This window comes from Siphateles boraxobius, unplaced genomic scaffold (assembly GCF_051911475.1).
Source record: "Siphateles boraxobius isolate OS27281-9 unplaced genomic scaffold, OSU_SipBor_1 111, whole genome shotgun sequence".
NCBI classification, from domain to species: domain Eukaryota; kingdom Metazoa; phylum Chordata; class Actinopteri; order Cypriniformes; family Leuciscidae; genus Siphateles; species Siphateles boraxobius.
This window is the reverse complement of record NW_027508713.1, coordinates 2,327,893-2,349,892: the sequence shown is the minus strand read 5'-3', so window position 1 is coordinate 2,349,892 and position 22,000 is coordinate 2,327,893. Positions and strand designations below refer to the sequence as shown.

Here is a 22,000-nt window from a genome sequence, read left to right as displayed (position 1 = left end):
ACACACAAACTCACACGCAACACACTAATGACACACAAACTCACACGCACATACACACTAATGAAACACACAAACTCACACGCAACACACTAATGAAACACAAACTCACGCTCATACACACTAATGAAACACACAAACTCACACGCAACACACTAATGAAACACACAAACTCACACGCACATACACACTAATGAAACACACAAACACACGCACATACACACTAATGAAATGCACAAACTCACACGCAACACACTAATGAAACACACAAACTCACACGCAACACACTAATGAAACAGACAAACTCACACGCAACACACTAATGAAACACACAAACTCACACGCAACACACTAATGAAACACACAAACTCACACGCACATACACACTAATGAAACGCACAAACTCACACGCAACACACTAATGAAACACACAAACTCACGCACATACACACTAATGAAACACACAAACTCACACGCAACACACTAATGAAACACACAAACTCACACGCACATACACACTAATGAAACGCACAAACTCACACGCAACACACTAATGAAACACACAAACTCACGCTCATACAGACTAATGAAACACACAAGCTCACACGCAACACACTAATGAAACACACAAACTCACACGCACATACACACTAATGAAACACAAACTCACGCTCATACACACTAATGAAATGCACAAACTCACACGCAACACACTAATGAAACACACAAACTCACACGCAACACACTAATGAAACAGACAAACTCACACGCAACACACTAATGAAACACACAAACTCACACGCAACACACTAATGAAACACACAAACTCACACGCACATACACACTAATGAAACGCACAAACTCACACGCAACACACTAATGAAACACACAAACTCACGCACATACACACTAATGAAACGCACAAACTCACACGCAACACACTAATGAAACACACAAACACACACATACACACTAATGAAACGCACAAACTCACACGCACATACACACTAATGAAACACACAAACTCACACGCACATACACACTAATGAAACACACAAACTCACACGCACATACACACTAATGAAACACACAAACACACGCACATACACACTAATGAAACACACAAACTCACGCACATACACACTAATGAAACACACAAACTCACGCACATACACACTAATGAAATGCACAAACTCACACGCAACACACTAATGAAACACACAAACTCACGCTCATACACACTAATGAAACACACAAACTCACACGCAACACACTAATGACACACAAACTCACACGCACATACACACTAATGAAACACACAAACTCACACGCAACACACTAATGAAACACAAACTCACGCTCATACACACTAATGAAACACACAAACTCACACGCAACACACTAATGAAACACACAAACTCACACGCACATACACACTAATGAAACACACAAACACACGCACATACACACTAATGAAATGCACAAACTCACACGCAACACACTAATGAAACACACAAACTCACACGCAACACACTAATGAAACAGACAAACTCACACGCAACACACTAATGAAACACACAAACTCACACGCAACACACTAATGAAACACACAAACTCACGCACATACACACTAATGAAACACACAAACTCACACGCAACACACTAATGAAACACACAAACTCACACGCACATACACACTAATGAAACGCACAAACTCACACGCAACACACTAATGAAACACACAAACTCACGCTCATACAGACTAATGAAACACACAAGCTCACACGCAACACACTAATGAAACACACAAACTCACACGCACATACACACTAATGAAACACAAACTCACGCTCATACACACTAATGAAATGCACAAACTCACACGCAACACACTAATGAAACACACAAACTCACACGCAACACACTAATGAAACAGACAAACTCACACGCAACACACTAATGAAACACACAAACTCACACGCAACACACTAATGAAACACACAAACTCACACGCACATACACACTAATGAAACGCACAAACTCACACGCAACACACTAATGAAACACACAAACTCACGCACATACACACTAATGAAACACACAAACTCACGCACATACACACTAATGAAACACACAAACTCACACGCAACACACTAATGAAACACACAAACTCACACGCACATACACACTAATGAAACGCACAAACTCACACGCAACACACTAATGAAACACACAAACTCACGCTCATACAGACTAATGAAACACACAAACTCACACGCAACACACTAATGAAACACACAAACTCACGCTCATACACACTAATGAAACACACAAACTCACACGCAACACACTAATGAAACACACAACACACTAATGAAACACACAAACACACGCACATACACACTAATGAAACACACAAACTCACACGCAACACACTAATGAAACACACAAACTCACGCTCATACACACTAATGAAACACACAAACTCACACGCAACACACTAATGAAACACACAACACACTAATGAAACACACAAACACACACATACACACTAATGAAACACACAAACTCACGCTCATACACACTAATGAAACACACAAACTCACACGCAACACACTAATGAAACACACAAACACACGCACATACACACTAATGAAACACACAAACTCACACACAACACACTAATGAAACACACAAACACATGCACATACACACTAATGAAACACACAAACTCACACACAACACACTAATGAAACACACAAACTCACGCACATACACACTAATGAAACACACAAACTCACACACAACACACTAATGAAACACACAAACTCACGCACATACACACTAATGAAACACACAAACTCACACACAACACACTAATGAAACACACAAACTCACGCACATACACACTAATGAAACACACAAACTCACACACAACACACTAATGAAACACACAAACACACGCACATACACACTAATGAAACACACAAACTCACACACAACACACTAATGAAACACACAAACTCACGCACATACACACTAATGAAACACACAAACTCACACGCAACACACTAATGAAACACACAAACTCACGCACATACACACTAATGAAACGCAAAAACTCACACACAACACACTAATGAAACACACAAACTCACACGCACATACACACTAATGAAACACACAAACTCACACGCAACACACTAATGAAACACACAAACTCACGCTCATACACACTAATGAAACACACAAACTCACACGCAACACACTAATGAAACACACAAACTCACGCTCATACACACTAATGAAACACACAAACTCACACGCAACACACTAATGAAACACACAACACACTAATGAAACACACAAACACACGCACATACACACTAATGAAACACAAACTCACACGCAACACACTAATGAAACACACAAACTCACACGCAACACACTAATGAAACACATAAACTCACACACATACACACTAATGAAACACACAAACTCACGCACATACACACTGATGAAACGCACAAACTCACACGCAACACACTAATGAAACACACAAACTCACACGCACATACACACTAATGAAACGCACAAACTCACACGCAACACACTAATGAAACACACAAACTCACGCTCATACACACTAATGAAACACACAAACTCACACGCAACACACTAATGAAACACACAAACTCACGCTCATACACACTAATGAAACACACAAACTCACACGCAACACACTAATGAAACACACAACACACTAATGAAACACACAAACACACGCACATACACACTAATGAAACACAAACTCACACGCAACACACTAATGAAACACACAAACTCATGCACATACACACTAATGAAACACACAAACTCACACGCAACACACTAATGAAACACACAAACTCACGCTCATACACACTAATGAAACACACAAACTCACACGCAACACACTAATGAAACACACAACACACTAATGAAACACACAAACACACGCACATACACACTAATGAAACACACAAACTCACACGCAACACACTAATGAAACACACAAACACACGCACATACACACTAATGAAACACACAAACTCACACACAACACACTAATGAAACACACAAACACACGCACATACACACTAATGAAACACACAAACTCACACACAACACACTAATGAAACACACAAACACACGCACATACACACTAATGAAACACACAAACTCACACGCAACACACTAATGAAACACACAAACTCAAACACATACACACTAATGAAACACACAAACTCACGCTCATACACACTAATGAAACACACAAACTCACACGCAACACACTAATGAAACACACAAACTCACACACAACACACTAATGAAACACACAAACTCACGCACATACACGCTAATGAAACACACAAACTCACACGCAACACACTAATGAAACACACAAACTCACACGCAACACACTAATGAAACACACAAACTCACGCACATACACACTAATGAAACACACAAACTCACGCACATACACACTAATGAAACACACAAACTCACGCTCATACACACTAATGAAACACACAAACTCACACGCAACACACTAATGAAACACACAAACTCACACGCAACACACTAATGAAACACAAACTCACACGCAACACACTAATGAAACACACAAACTCACACGCAACACACTAATGAAACACACAAACTCACACGCAACACACTAATGAAACACACAAACTCACACACAACACACTAATGAAACACACAAACTCACACGCAACACACTAATGAAACACACAAACTCACACGCAACACACTAATGAAACACACAAACTCACGCTCATACACACTAATGAAACACACAAACTCACACGCAACACACTAATGAAACACAAACTCACGCTCATACACACTAATGAAACACACAAACTCACACGCAACACACTAATGAAACACACAAACTCACGCTCATACACACTAATGAAACACACAAACTCACACGCAACACACTAATGAAACACACAAACTCACGCTCATACACACTAATGAAACACACAAACTCACACGCAACACACTAATGAAACACAAACTCACGCACATACACACTAATGAAACACAAACTCACGCTCATACACACTAATGAAACACACAAACTCACGCTCATACACACTAATGAAACACACAAACTCACGCTCATACACACTAATGAAACACACAAACTCACGCTCATACACACTAATGAAACACACAAACTCACGCTCATACACACTAATGAAACACACGAACTCACGCACATACACACTAATGAAACACAAACTCACGCTCATACACACTAATGAAACACACAAACTCACACGCAACACACTAATGAAACACACAAACTCACACGCAACACACTAATGAAACACATAAACTCACACACATACACACTAATGAAACACACAAACTCACGCACATACACACTGATGAAACGCACAAACTCACACGCAACACACTAATGAAACACACAAACTCACACGCACATACACACTAATGAAACGCACAAACTCACACGCAACACACTAATGAAACACACAAACTCACGCTCATACACACTAATGAAACACACAAACTCACACGCAACACACTAATGAAACACACAAACTCACGCTCATACACACTAATGAAACACACAAACTCACACGCAACACACTAATGAAACACACAACACACTAATGAAACACACAAACACACGCACATACACACTAATGAAACACAAACTCACACGCAACACACTAATGAAACACACAAACTCATGCACATACACACTAATGAAACACACAAACTCACACGCAACACACTAATGAAACACACAAACTCACGCTCATACACACTAATGAAACACACAAACTCACACGCAACACACTAATGAAACACACAACACACTAATGAAACACACAAACACACGCACATACACACTAATGAAACACACAAACTCACACGCAACACACTAATGAAACACACAAACACACGCACATACACACTAATGAAACACACAAACTCACACACAACACACTAATGAAACACACAAACACACGCACATACACACTAATGAAACACACAAACTCACACACAACACACTAATGAAACACACAAACACACGCACATACACACTAATGAAACACACAAACTCACACGCAACACACTAATGAAACACACAAACTCAAACACATACACACTAATGAAACACACAAACTCACGCTCATACACACTAATGAAACACACAAACTCACACGCAACACACTAATGAAACACACAAACTCACACACAACACACTAATGAAACACACAAACTCACGCACATACACGCTAATGAAACACACAAACTCACACGCAACACACTAATGAAACACACAAACTCACACGCAACACACTAATGAAACACACAAACTCACGCACATACACACTAATGAAACACACAAACTCACGCACATACACACTAATGAAACACACAAACTCACGCTCATACACACTAATGAAACACACAAACTCACACGCAACACACTAATGAAACACACAAACTCACACGCAACACACTAATGAAACACAAACTCACACGCAACACACTAATGAAACACACAAACTCACACGCAACACACTAATGAAACACACAAACTCACACGCAACACACTAATGAAACACACAAACTCACACACAACACACTAATGAAACACACAAACTCACACGCAACACACTAATGAAACACACAAACTCACACGCAACACACTAATGAAACACACAAACTCACGCTCATACACACTAATGAAACACACAAACTCACACGCAACACACTAATGAAACACAAACTCACGCTCATACACACTAATGAAACACACAAACTCACACGCAACACACTAATGAAACACACAAACTCACGCTCATACACACTAATGAAACACACAAACTCACACGCAACACACTAATGAAACACACAAACTCACGCTCATACACACTAATGAAACACACAAACTCACACGCAACACACTAATGAAACACAAACTCACGCACATACACACTAATGAAACACAAACTCACGCTCATACACACTAATGAAACACACAAACTCACGCTCATACACACTAATGAAACACACAAACTCACGCTCATACACACTAATGAAACACACAAACTCACGCTCATACACACTAATGAAACACACGAACTCACGCACATACACACTAATGAAACACAAACTCACGCTCATACACACTAATGAAACACACAAACTCACACGCAACACACTAATGAAACACACAAACTCACACGCAACACACTAATGAAACACACAAACTCACACGCACATACACACTAATGAAACACACAAACTCACGCTCATACACACTAATGAAACGCACAAACTCACACGCAACCCACTAATGAAACACACAAACTCACACGCACATACACACTAATGAAACACACAAACTCACGCTCATACACACTAATGAAACACACAAACTCACACGCACATACACACTAATGAAACACACAAACTCACGCTCATACACACTAATGAAACACACAAACTCACGCTCATACAGACTAATGAAACACACAAACTCACACGCAACACACTAATGAAACACACAAACTCACGCTCATACACACTAATGAAACACACAAACTCACACGCACATACACACTAATGAAACGCACAAACTCACACGCAACACACTAATGAAACACACAAACTCACGCTCATACAGACTAATGAAACACACAAACTCACACGCAACACACTAATGAAACACACAAACTCACGCTCATACACACTAATGAAACACACAAACTCACACGCAACACACTAATGAAACACACAACACACTAATGAAACACACAAACACACGCACATACACACTAATGAAACACACAAACTCACACGCAACACACTAATGAAACACACAAACTCACGCTCATACACACTAATGAAACACACAAACTCACACGCAACACACTAATGAAACACACAACACACTAATGAAACACACAAACACACACATACACACTAATGAAACACACAAACTCACGCTCATACACATTAATGAAACACACAAACTCACACGCAACACACTAATGAAACACACAAACACACGCACATACACACTAATGAAACACACAAACTCACACACAACACACTAATGAAACACACAAACACACGCACATACACACTAATGAAACACACAAACTCACACACAACACACTAATGAAACACACAAACTCACGCACATACACACTAATGAAACACACAAACTCACACACAACACACTAATGAAACACACAAACTCACGCACATACACACTAATGAAACACACAAACTCACACACAACACACTAATGAAACACACAAACTCACACACAACACACTAATGAAACACACAAACTCACACACAACACACTAATGAAACACACAAACTCACACACAACACACTAATGAAACACACAAACTCACACACAACACACTAATGAAACACACAAACTCACACACAACACACTAATGAAACACACAAACTCACACACAACACACTAATGAAACACACAAACTCACGCACATACACACTAATGAAACACACAAACTCACACACAACACACTAATGAAACACACAAACACACGCACATACACACTAATGAAACACACAAACTCACACACAACACACTAATGAAACACACAAACTCACGCACATACACACTAATGAAACACACAAACTCACACGCAACACACTAATGAAACACACAAACTCACGCACATACACACTAATGAAACGCACAAACTCACACGCAACACACTAATGAAACACACAAACTCACACGCACATACACACTAATGAAACACACAAACTCACACGCAACACACTAATGAAACACACAAACTCACGCTCATACACACTAATGAAACACACAAACTCACACGCAACACACTAATGAAACACACAAACTCACGCTCATACACACTAATGAAACACACAAACTCACACACAACACACTAATGAAACACACAACACACTAATGAAACACACAAACACACACATACACACTAATGAAACACACAAACTCACGCTCATACACACTAATGACACACACAAACTCACACGCAACACACTAATGACACACAAACTCACACGCACATACACACTAATGAAACACAAACTCACGCTCATACACACTAATGAAACACACAAACTCACGCACATACACACTAATGAAACACGCAAACTCACGCTCATACACACTAATGAAACACACAAACTCACACGCAACACACTAATGAAACGCACAAACTCACACGCAACACACTAATGAAACACACAAACTCACACGAACATACACACTAATGAAACACACAAACTCACGCTCATACACACTAATGAAACGCACAAACTCACACGCAACACACTAATGAAACACACAAACTCACACGCACATACACACTAATGAAACACACAAACTCACGCTCATACACACTAATGAAACACACAAACTCACACGCACATACACACTAATGAAACACACAAACTCACGCTCATACACACTAATGACACACACAAACTCACACGCAACACACTAATGACACACAAACTCACACGCACATACACACTAATGAAACACAAACTCACGCACATACACACTAATGAAACACAAAAACTCACACACATACACACTAATGAAACACACAAACTCACGCTCATACACACTAATGAAACACACAAACTCACACACATACACACTAATGAAACACACAAACTCATGCACATACACACTAATGAAACACACAAACTCACGCTCATACACACTAATGAAACACACAAACTCACCCACATACACACTAATGAAACACACAAACTCACGCACATACACACTAATGAAACACACAAACTCACCCACAACATACTAATGAAACACACAAACTCACCCACATACACACTAATGAAACACACAAACTCACGCACATACACACTAATGAAACACACAAACTCACGCACATACACACTAATGAAACACACAAACTCACCCACAACATACTAATGAAACACACAAACTCACCCACATACACACTAATGAAACACACAAACACACGCACATACACACTAATGAAACACACAAACTCACGCACATACACACTAATGAAACACACAAACTCACACACATACACACTAATGAAACACAAACTCACGCTCATACACACTAATGAAACACACAAACTCACGCACATACACACTAATGAAACACACAAACTCACGCTCATACACACTAATGAAACACACAAACTCACGCTCATACACACTAATGAAACACACAAACTCACGCACATACACACTAATGAAACACAAACTCACGCACATACACGCTAATGAAACACAAACTCACGCTCATACACACTAATGAAACACACAAACTCACGCACATACACACTAATGAAACACACAAACTCACGCACATACACACTAATGAAACTCACAAACTCACGCACATACACACTAATGAAACACACAAACTCACGCTCATACACACTAATGAAACATACAAACTCACCCACATACACACTAATGAAACACACAAACTCACCCACATACACACTAATGAAACACACAAACTCACGCTCATACACACTAATGAAACACACAAACTCACGCACATACACACAAATGAAACACACAAACTCACGCACATACACACTAATGAAACACACAAACTCACGCTCATACACACTAATGAAACACACAAACTCACGCACATACACACTAATGAAACACACAAACTCACGCTCATCCCACATACACACTAATGAAACACACAAACTCACGCTCATACACACTAATGAAACACACAAACTCACGCACATACACACTAATGAAACACACAAACTCACCCACATACACACTAATGAAACACACAAACTCACGCTCATACACACTAATGAAACACACAAACTCACGCACATACACACAAATGAAACGCACAAACTCACGCACATACACACTAATGAAACACACAAACTCACGCTCATACACACTAATGAAACACACAAACTCACGCACATACACACTAATGAAACACACAAACTCACGCTCATCCCACATACACACTAATGAAACACACAAACTCACGCTCATACACACTAATGAAACACACAAACTCACGCACATACACACTAATGAAACACACAAACTCACGCACATACACACTAATGAAACACACAAACTCACACGCAACACACTAATGAAACACACAAACTCACACGCACATACACACTAATGAAACGCACAAACTCACACGCAACACACTAATGAAACACACAAACTCACGCTCATACACACTAATGAAACACACAAACTCACACGCAACACACTAATGAAACACACAAACTCACGCTCATACACACTAATGAAACACACAAACTCACACGCAACACACTAATGAAACACACGACACACTAATGAAACACACAAACACACGCACATACACACTAATGAAACACAAACTCACACGCAACACACTAATGAAACACACAAACTCACACGCAACACACTAATGAAACACATAAACTCACACACATACACACTAATGAAACACACAAACTCACGCACATACACACTGATGAAACGCACAAACTCACACGCAACACACTAATGAAACACACAAACTCACACGCACATACACACTAATGAAACGCACAAACTCACACGCAACACACTAATGAAACACACAAACTCACGCTCATACACACTAATGAAACACACAAACTCACACGCAACACACTAATGAAACACACAAACTCACGCTCATACACACTAATGAAACACACAAACTCACACGCAACACACTAATGAAACACACAACACACTAATGAAACACACAAACACACGCACATACACACTAATGAAACACAAACTCACACGCAACACACTAATGAAACACACAAACTCATGCACATACACACTAATGAAACACACAAACTCACACGCAACACACTAATGAAACACACAAACTCACGCTCATACACACTAATGAAACACACAAACTCACACGCAACACACTAATGAAACACACAACACACTAATGAAACACACAAACACACGCACATACACACTAATGAAACACACAAACTCACACGCAACACACTAATGAAACACACAAACACACGCACATACACACTAATGAAACACACAAACTCACACACAACACACTAATGAAACACACAAACACACGCACATACACACTAATGAAACACACAAACTCACACACAACACACTAATGAAACACACAAACACACGCACATACACACTAATGAAACACACAAACTCACACGCAACACACTAATGAAACACACAAACTCACACACATACACACTAATGAAACACACAAACTCACGCTCATACACACTAATGAAACACACAAACTCACACGCAACACACTAATGAAACACACAAACTCACACACAACACACTAATGAAACACACAAACTCACGCACATACACGCTAATGAAACACACAAACTCACACGCAACACACTAATGAAACACACAAACTCACACGCAACACACTAATGAAACACACAAACTCACGCACATACACACTAATGAAACACACAAACTCACGCACATACACACTAATGAAACACACAAACTCACGCTCATACACACTAATGAAACACACAAACTCACACGCAACACACTAATGAAACACACAAACTCACACGCAACACACTAATGAAACACAAACTCACACGCAACACACTAATGAAACACACAAACTCACACGCAACACACTAATGAAACACACAAACTCACACGCAACACACTAATGAAACACACAAACTCACACACAACACACTAATGAAACACACAAACACACGCACATACACACTAATGAAACACACAAACTCACACACAACACACTAATGAAACACACAAACACACGCACATACACACTAATGAAACACACAAACTCACACGCAACACACTAATGAAACACACAAACTCACACACATACACACTAATGAAACACACAAACTCACGCTCATACACACTAATGAAACACACAAACTCACACGCAACACACTAATGAAACACACAAACTCACACACAACACACTAATGAAACACACAAACTCACGCACATACACGCTAATGAAACACACAAACTCACACGCAACACACTAATGAAACACACAAACTCACACGCAACACACTAATGAAACACACAAACTCACGCACATACACACTAATGAAACACACAAACTCACGCACATACACACTAATGAAACACACAAACTCACGCTCATACACACTAATGAAACACACAAACTCACACGCAACACACTAATGAAACACACAAACTCACACGCAACACACTAATGAAACACAAACTCACACGCAACACACTAATGAAACACACAAACTCACACGCAACACACTAATGAAACACACAAACTCACACGCAACACACTAATGAAACACACAAACTCACACACAACACACTAATGAAACACACAAACTCACACGCAACACACTAATGAAACACACAAACTCACACGCAACACACTAATGAAACACACAAACTCACGCTCATACACACTAATGAAACACACAAACTCACACGCAACACACTAATGAAACACAAACTCACGCTCATACACACTAATGAAACACACAAACTCACACGCAACACACTAATGAAACACACAAACTCACGCTCATACACACTAATGAAACACACAAACTCACACGCAACACACTAATGAAACACACAAACTCACGCTCATACACACTAATGAAACACACAAACTCACACGCAACACACTAATGAAACACAAACTCACGCACATACACACTAATGAAACACAAACTCACGCTCATACACACTAATGAAACACACAAACTCACGCTCATACACACTAATGAAACACACAAACTCACGCTCATACACACTAATGAAACACACAAACTCACGCTCATACACACTAATGAAACACACAAACTCACGCTCATACACACTAATGAAACACACGAACTCACGCACATACACACTAATGAAACACAAACTCACGCTCATACACACTAATGAAACACACAAACTCACACGCAACACACTAATGAAACACACAAACTCACACGCAACACACTAATGAAACACACAAACTCACACGCACATACACACTAATGAAACACACAAACTCACGCTCATACACACTAATGAAACGCACAAACTCACACGCAACACACTAATGAAACACACAAACTCACACGCACATACACACTAATGAAACACACAAACTCACGCTCATACACACTAATGAAACACACAAACTCACACGCACATACACACTAATGAAACACACAAACTCACGCTCATACACACTAATGAAACACACAAACTCACGCACATACACACTAATGAAACACACAAACTCACGCTCATACACACTAATGAAACACACAAACTCACACGCAACACACTAATGAAACACACAAACTCACACGCACATACACACTAATGAAACACACAAACTCACGCTCATACACACTAATGACACACACAAACTCACACGCAACACACTAATGACACACAAACTCACACGCACATACACACTAATGAAACACAAACTCACGCTCATACACATTAATGAAACACACAAACTCACACGCAACACACTAATGAAACACACAAACTCACACGCACATACACACTAATGAAACACACAAACTCACGCTCATACACACTAATGAAACACACAAACTCACGCTCATACACACTAATGAAACACACAAACTCACACGCAACACACTAATGAAACACACAAACTCACGCACATACACACTAATGAAACACACAAACTCACGCTCATACACACTAATGACACACACAAACTCACACGCAACACACTAATGACACACAAACTCACACGCACATACACACTAATGAAACACAAACTCACGCTCATACACACTAATGAAACACACAAACTCACGCACATACACACTAATGAAACACGCAAACTCACGCTCATACACACTAATGAAACACACAAACTCACACGCAACACACTAATGAAACGCACAAACTCACACGCAACACACTAATGAAACACACAAACTCACACGAACATACACACTAATGAAACACACAAACTCACGCTCATACACACTAATGAAACGCACAAACTCACACGCAACACACTAATGAAACACACAAACTCACACGCACATACACACTAATGAAACACACAAACTCACGCTCATACACACTAATGAAACACACAAACTCACACGCACATACACACTAATGAAACACACAAACTCACGCTCATACACACTAATGACACACACAAACTCACACGCAACACACTAATGACACACAAACTCACACGCACATACACACTAATGAAACACAAACTCACGCACATACACACTAATGAAACACAAAAACTCACACACATACACACTAATGAAACACACAAACTCACGCTCATACACACTAATGAAACACACAAACTCACACACATACACACTAATGAAACACACAAACTCATGCACATACACACTAATGAAACACACAAACTCACGCTCATACACACTAATGAAACACACAAACTCACCCACATACACACTAATGAAACACACAAACTCACGCACATACACACTAATGAAACACACAAACTCACCCACAACATACTAATGAAACACACAAACTCACCCACATACACACTAATGAAACACACAAACTCACGCACATACACACTAATGAAACACACAAACTCACGCACATACACACTAATGAAACACACAAACTCACCCACAACATACTAATGAAACACACAAACTCACCCACATACACACTAATGAAACACACAAACACACGCACATACACACTAATGAAACACACAAACTCACGCACATACACACTAATGAAACACACAAACTCACACACATACACACTAATGAAACACAAACTCACGCTCATACACACTAATGAAACACACAAACTCACGCACATACACACTAATGAAACACACAAACTCACGCTCATACACACTAATGAAACACACAAACTCACGCTCATACACACTAATGAAACACACAAACTCACGCACATACACACTAATGAAACACAAACTCACGCACATACACGCTAATGAAACACAAACTCACGCTCATACACACTAATGAAACACACAAACTCACGCACATACACACTAATGAAACACACAAACTCACGCACATACACACTAATGAAACTCACAAACTCACGCACATACACACTAATGAAACACACAAACTCACGCTCATACACACTAATGAAACATACAAACTCACCCACATACACACTAATGAAACACACAAACTCACCCACATACACACTAATGAAACACACAAACTCACGCTCATACACACTAATGAAACACACAAACTCACGCACATACACACAAATGAAACACACAAACTCACGCACATACACACTAATGAAACACACAAACTCACGCTCATACACACTAATGAAACACACAAACTCACGCACATACACACTAATGAAACACACAAACTCACGCTCATCCCACATACACACTAATGAAACACACAAACTCACGCTCATACACACTAATGAAACACACAAACTCACGCACATACACACTAATGAAACACACAAACTCACCCACATACACACTAATGAAACACACAAACTCACGCTCATACACACTAATGAAACACACAAACTCACGCACATACACACAAATGAAACACACAAACTCACGCACATACACACTAATGAAACACACAAACTCACGCTCATACACACTAATGAAACACACAAACTCACGCACATACACACTAATGAAACACACAAACTCACGCTCATCCCACATACACACTAATGAAACACACAAACTCACGCTCATACACACTAATGAAACACACAAACTCACGCACATACACACTAATGAAACACACAAACTCACGCACATACACACTAATGAAACACACAAACTCACGCTCATACACACTAATGAAACACACAAACTCACGCACATACACACTAATGAAACACACAAACTCACGCTCATACACACTAATGAAACACACAAACTCACGCTCATACACACTAATGAAACACACAAACTCACGCACATACACGCTAATGAAACACACAAACTCACGCACATACACACTAATCAAACACACAAACTCACGCACATACACACTAATGAAACACACAAACTCACGCTCATACAAACTAATGAAACACACAAACTCACGCACATACACACTAATGAAACACACAAACTCACGCTCATACACACTAATGAAACACACAAACTCACGCTCATACACACTAATGATACACACTAATGAAACACACAAACTCACGCTCATACACACTAATGAAACACACAAACTCACGCACATACACACCAATGAAACACACAAACACACGCACATACACACTAATGAAACACACAAACTCACGCTCATACACACTAATGAAACACACAAACTCACGCTCATACACGCTAATGAAACACACAAACTCACGCACATACACGCTAATGAAACACACAAACTCACGCTCATACACACTAATGAAACACACAAACTCACGCACATACACGCTAATGAAACACACAAACTCACGCTCATACACGCTAATGAAACACACAAACTCACGCTCATACACACTAATGAAACACACAAACTCACGCTCATACACGCTAATGAAACACACAAACTCACGCTCATACACACTAATGAAACACACAAACTCACGCACATACACACTAATGAAACACACAAACTCACGCTCATACACACTAATGAAACACACAAACTCACGCTCATACACACTAATGAAACACACAAACTCACGCACATACACGCTAATGAAACACACAAACTCACGCTCATACACACTAATGAAACACACAAACTCACGCTCATACACACTAATGAAACACACAAACTCACGCTCATACACACTAATGAAACACACAAACTCACGCACATACACGCTAATGAAACACACAAACTCACGCTCATACACGCTAATGAAACACACAAACTCACACACAACACACTAATGAAACACACAAACTCACGGTCATACACACTAAAATATGCTGTGTGTGTCAGGGAGACTCCGGTGTCCCCGGGATGCGTGGTGAGGACGGCCCCGAGGGCCCCAAAGGACAGAGCGGCCCCTTGGGTGAATCCGGGCCCTCGGGCGTCGCTGGAGAAAAGGTGAAGGAGTCTGATACAACATCATCAATATTATTATTATTATTATTCTCTTTATTATCACACATCATATACACAAGTGTACCGACGGGTACCGAAGTCTCTGAACATGGAAGTATAACAACACAATATATGCACAATTAACAATATACATTAATAACAATATACACACTTGAATAAAGTGTAGTGCAAGGGTAAGTGAGGTGTGTTGTGATGATTTATTGGCTGTAGATGTGTTCTTTATATACAATATTAGTTGTAAAAAGGGTTGGGTATCGTTTGAATTTTATCAATTCCAAATTTGAATTCCAGTAAGTTTTTAAAAAAAAACTTTAGATATCATTCCAGTTATTGTTATTGCAAAAACATTTAATTGTAGCTGAATATTAAGAACAGAGATCAACAGGGTCAAGAACACTAACACAAGGAACGTTTGCCTGTGGTTTAAAAACACCATAGAAAAACAGCAAGCCTAACTAATATACATGTAAAGCATTATTAAAGACAAGGAAACACTCAATAATTAATGAAAAATTAATTATATTAAATTAAATTAAAAAATAACAAATAAAAAACTAGCAAATCGCAACAAATAGATACAACTGAAGAAAGATAAGATTTAAATAAAGTGTTTTAAGATTTTCAGGTATTCAGGTTCAGAAACTGTAATCAAATGTAAAATAAAACTGCACTTTATAAATAAAATATACATTACAAATATAGTTACAAAAGTTATTCAGTCAAGAACGAGTCTTTGTCTTGTGTTGTTTGATTAGTGTTGTTATAGAGACGGCAGGAATATTAGGCGGCTGTCACTTTAAGAGCCGCACGGATCCAGTATACTGATACACATGAACACAGAAAACAGAGTCTCTCGAGCTCGAATGCTTTAAACTCATACAGAAATGCTCACAAAGGAATCGAAATTTTGATTTTATAACAAGTATTTGATTCCAGGATTGGAATCGGTTTTCGATTCCCAACCCTAGTTGTAATAGAATGAAAAAATTATATTGTATCAAGCATCCTTCTTGCACTCTCATTTTTTCTTTTCTCATATTTTCCTTCTGATTTCATCCCTCTCCTCGCAGGGGAAGCTGGGTGTTCCCGGTTTGCCAGGTTACCCGGGACGTCAAGGCCTGAAGGTGAAGGGAACTCGAGCTGGTGATGACCGATGCAGAATCGAGTCGTGTGGAGAATAACTGCTGGTCTTATGCTGCTTTCTTCTCAGGGTGCGGATGGCTTTCCTGGTCCTGTCGGCGTTCCAGGAGAAAAGGGGAAGAAGGTCACTGAAAACACCACTATCATAAAAACACTTCACAAAACACTCAAGTATGTGAACGTGCACTGATGTGAGCATACTGTGTTTCTCAGGGTCCACCGGGTCCTGCAGGGGCCGCGGGTCAGAGGGGACCCAATGTGAGTGTCTCCTTCACACTGAGGATTATCAGCATCCAGCTCGAGTCACATCCAGCTTCACTAATGTGTGTGTGTGTGTGTGTGTGTGTTATCAGGGTGCTCGAGGAGGGAGGGGTGCTAGAGGACCCACTGGGAAATCAGGAGACAAGGTCAGAGGTCATTTCAGCTCTATAATACAACATAATAATGAGCTGAAGCCAAACACTCGTCTGTGTTACCGTCATCGCTGTGATTATGAGTCTATCCTGATGCACTCTGTTCATATTGTTGTGTTGAAATGACTGTAAAGGGATGACGTCTCTGTTCTAGGGGTCTTCGGGACATGACGGCCCCCCGGGGCCCTCAGGAGAGAGAGTAAGATAGTGTCACACGCATGTTCAAATGTCCAAACTGGACTGAAACCTGGAAATTAACACAATTAGGATTTAATAAAATTAATCAAACTAATAAAATGCAAGTAATTGAGTTTCATTGATCATGTGACTTGATTAATGCATGTGCTCCAATACTGCAGGGACCACAAGGACCTAATGGACGTGTAGGTGAGATGGGCCCCAAAGGACCGAACGTGAGTGACCCTCATCTTCACGTCATATGATAATACGACACGCACAGTATTCTCAACATCTTCCTGTTTGCAGGGGGCTGGTGGGAAGGACGGGCTGCCGGGTCATCCAGGCCAGCGGGGGGAGCCGGTGAGTCTGGCAACATCTACACTCAGGCTTGTGGAAACTGTAAAAGCCATGGGCCGAATCCGAAATCACCCCTATACCCTCAAACAGGGCGTTATTTGCATAGACAGTAAAAGAAATGGACACAGCGACCCCCATTGATTTCAACGGAGAAGACTGAAGCCCGATTATTGCACCGCCTGTCTGATGGCTGAGCGACTGCGCAGGCTCAAACTGAGCGTGACGACAGTCTGACAGTTGTACATCTTCTAGTAGCTGTGGCAAAACAAATCTGAATCACCTAATTCCTCAAAAACGTTGTTGAAATATTTTGTCCCGTTGCTTTTATGGACTATCTATGGTTTTCTCCTTGACTTTATGCCTCTATGTCCCCCCGATTGCCTGATAGACAGTAAAAGATTGCCTGCGAGCTTCTCCTCCTGTCTATACGGTAATGTCTCTATTGTGCGACATAAAGTCGCGTGGTTATGACGCAATCGTTAGCCTGTTTTTAACAAAAACGGCTTCTACGGGGCCATAACATAAGATACAAAGTAATGGAGCCTTTTATACATCGTCGTGTTTCTTTAGAAATAAATAATGGACAAATGAAGACTTTGGACGCCTCAGATGTAAAGTTATTCGCTGTCAAAGTGACGCCAAAATGAATGGGAGTCAATGGAATGCTAACAGCAGGTGAAGTTCTGCTAAAACTTCGGCTCCCGCGAGGCTTCAACTTCCGGCTGATGGATTACACACTTGGTTATTTGAGGAGATGGGGATTTTTGTGGTGTTCGAAACCATAGTGGACTTCATCCCACAATGCACCGCAATAATGAGTGTACAACCGATGCACGCTCAACGCGGTCCGAATTCAATCGCTCTGTTTCATTCACTCCTTCAAGTGAACAGTATTAGTGGACTAATGAGGGTTTAGGGGGCGATTTTGGATTCAGCCATGATGTATTTTTGTAGGCCAACCCATGTTGGTTCCTTCAACTAAAATCCCAATTGGATTTTTCCATTGGCTTGTGGACGATTGCAGAAAATATGCTTTGTGACCAACAAAAGTGAATGATTCTTACTCGTTTTCTTCATCATGAAAATCGTTACAAATGAAGACTGTGGTTTTGTTCCATTGAACCAGAAAAACTTCCGCTGAATGAATGAACGCTAAGGAACTATAATCTTTAATTTAGTTTAATCAAATACTAAATGTATCAGCAATATACTCACATTTTAATGAAAATGTACATTCAAATTATTACAAATATGTGGCCTTTATTTGCTTCTGTTTGCTGTTTTGATTTGGGTTGGGACTTTCAGCATTCAAATTTTAGTGATTCCGATTATTATCGATTCCTAGTTTCGATTCCAATATGGTAAAAAAACAACAACAGTAATTCGTCTGTCTTTTTGCAAAACTTTCAAAAAAAATTCTGTTTGCAGCTAAATAACATGGTACACACAAATCAGCAGCCTGAAGAACAACTAACTAATATAAATTTCAAATATTTTTAAAGACAAGTAAACAGTTAGTAATACAATAAATACAATAAGCAAATTAGCAATAGCACAAATAAATACAAAAGAAACTGAAGAAATGTAAAATAACACTGCATGGTTTTCTTTTTATAAATAAAATATAGATGA

At 39.8% G+C, this 22,000-nt stretch overlaps 1 protein-coding gene across 4 annotated transcripts in view; it reads left to right on the top strand.

Moving 5' to 3' along the window:
• col5a3b (collagen, type V, alpha 3b) overlaps positions 1-22,000 on the top strand; it is a 98,509-nt gene that overhangs the window by 38,374 nt on the left and 38,135 nt on the right. For all 4 annotated transcript variants that reach the window (XM_077197487.1, XM_077197485.1, XM_077197486.1 and 1 more), the window contains exons 28-35: positions 18,153-18,260; positions 19,349-19,402; positions 19,489-19,542; positions 19,632-19,676; positions 19,772-19,825; positions 19,986-20,030; positions 20,191-20,244; positions 20,318-20,371. In XM_077197487.1, the coding sequence (XP_077053602.1) occupies positions 18,153-18,260; positions 19,349-19,402; positions 19,489-19,542; positions 19,632-19,676; positions 19,772-19,825; positions 19,986-20,030; positions 20,191-20,244; positions 20,318-20,371 (468 nt within the window). The remainder of the gene's footprint in view (positions 1-18,152; positions 18,261-19,348; positions 19,403-19,488; positions 19,543-19,631; positions 19,677-19,771; positions 19,826-19,985; positions 20,031-20,190; positions 20,245-20,317; positions 20,372-22,000) is intronic.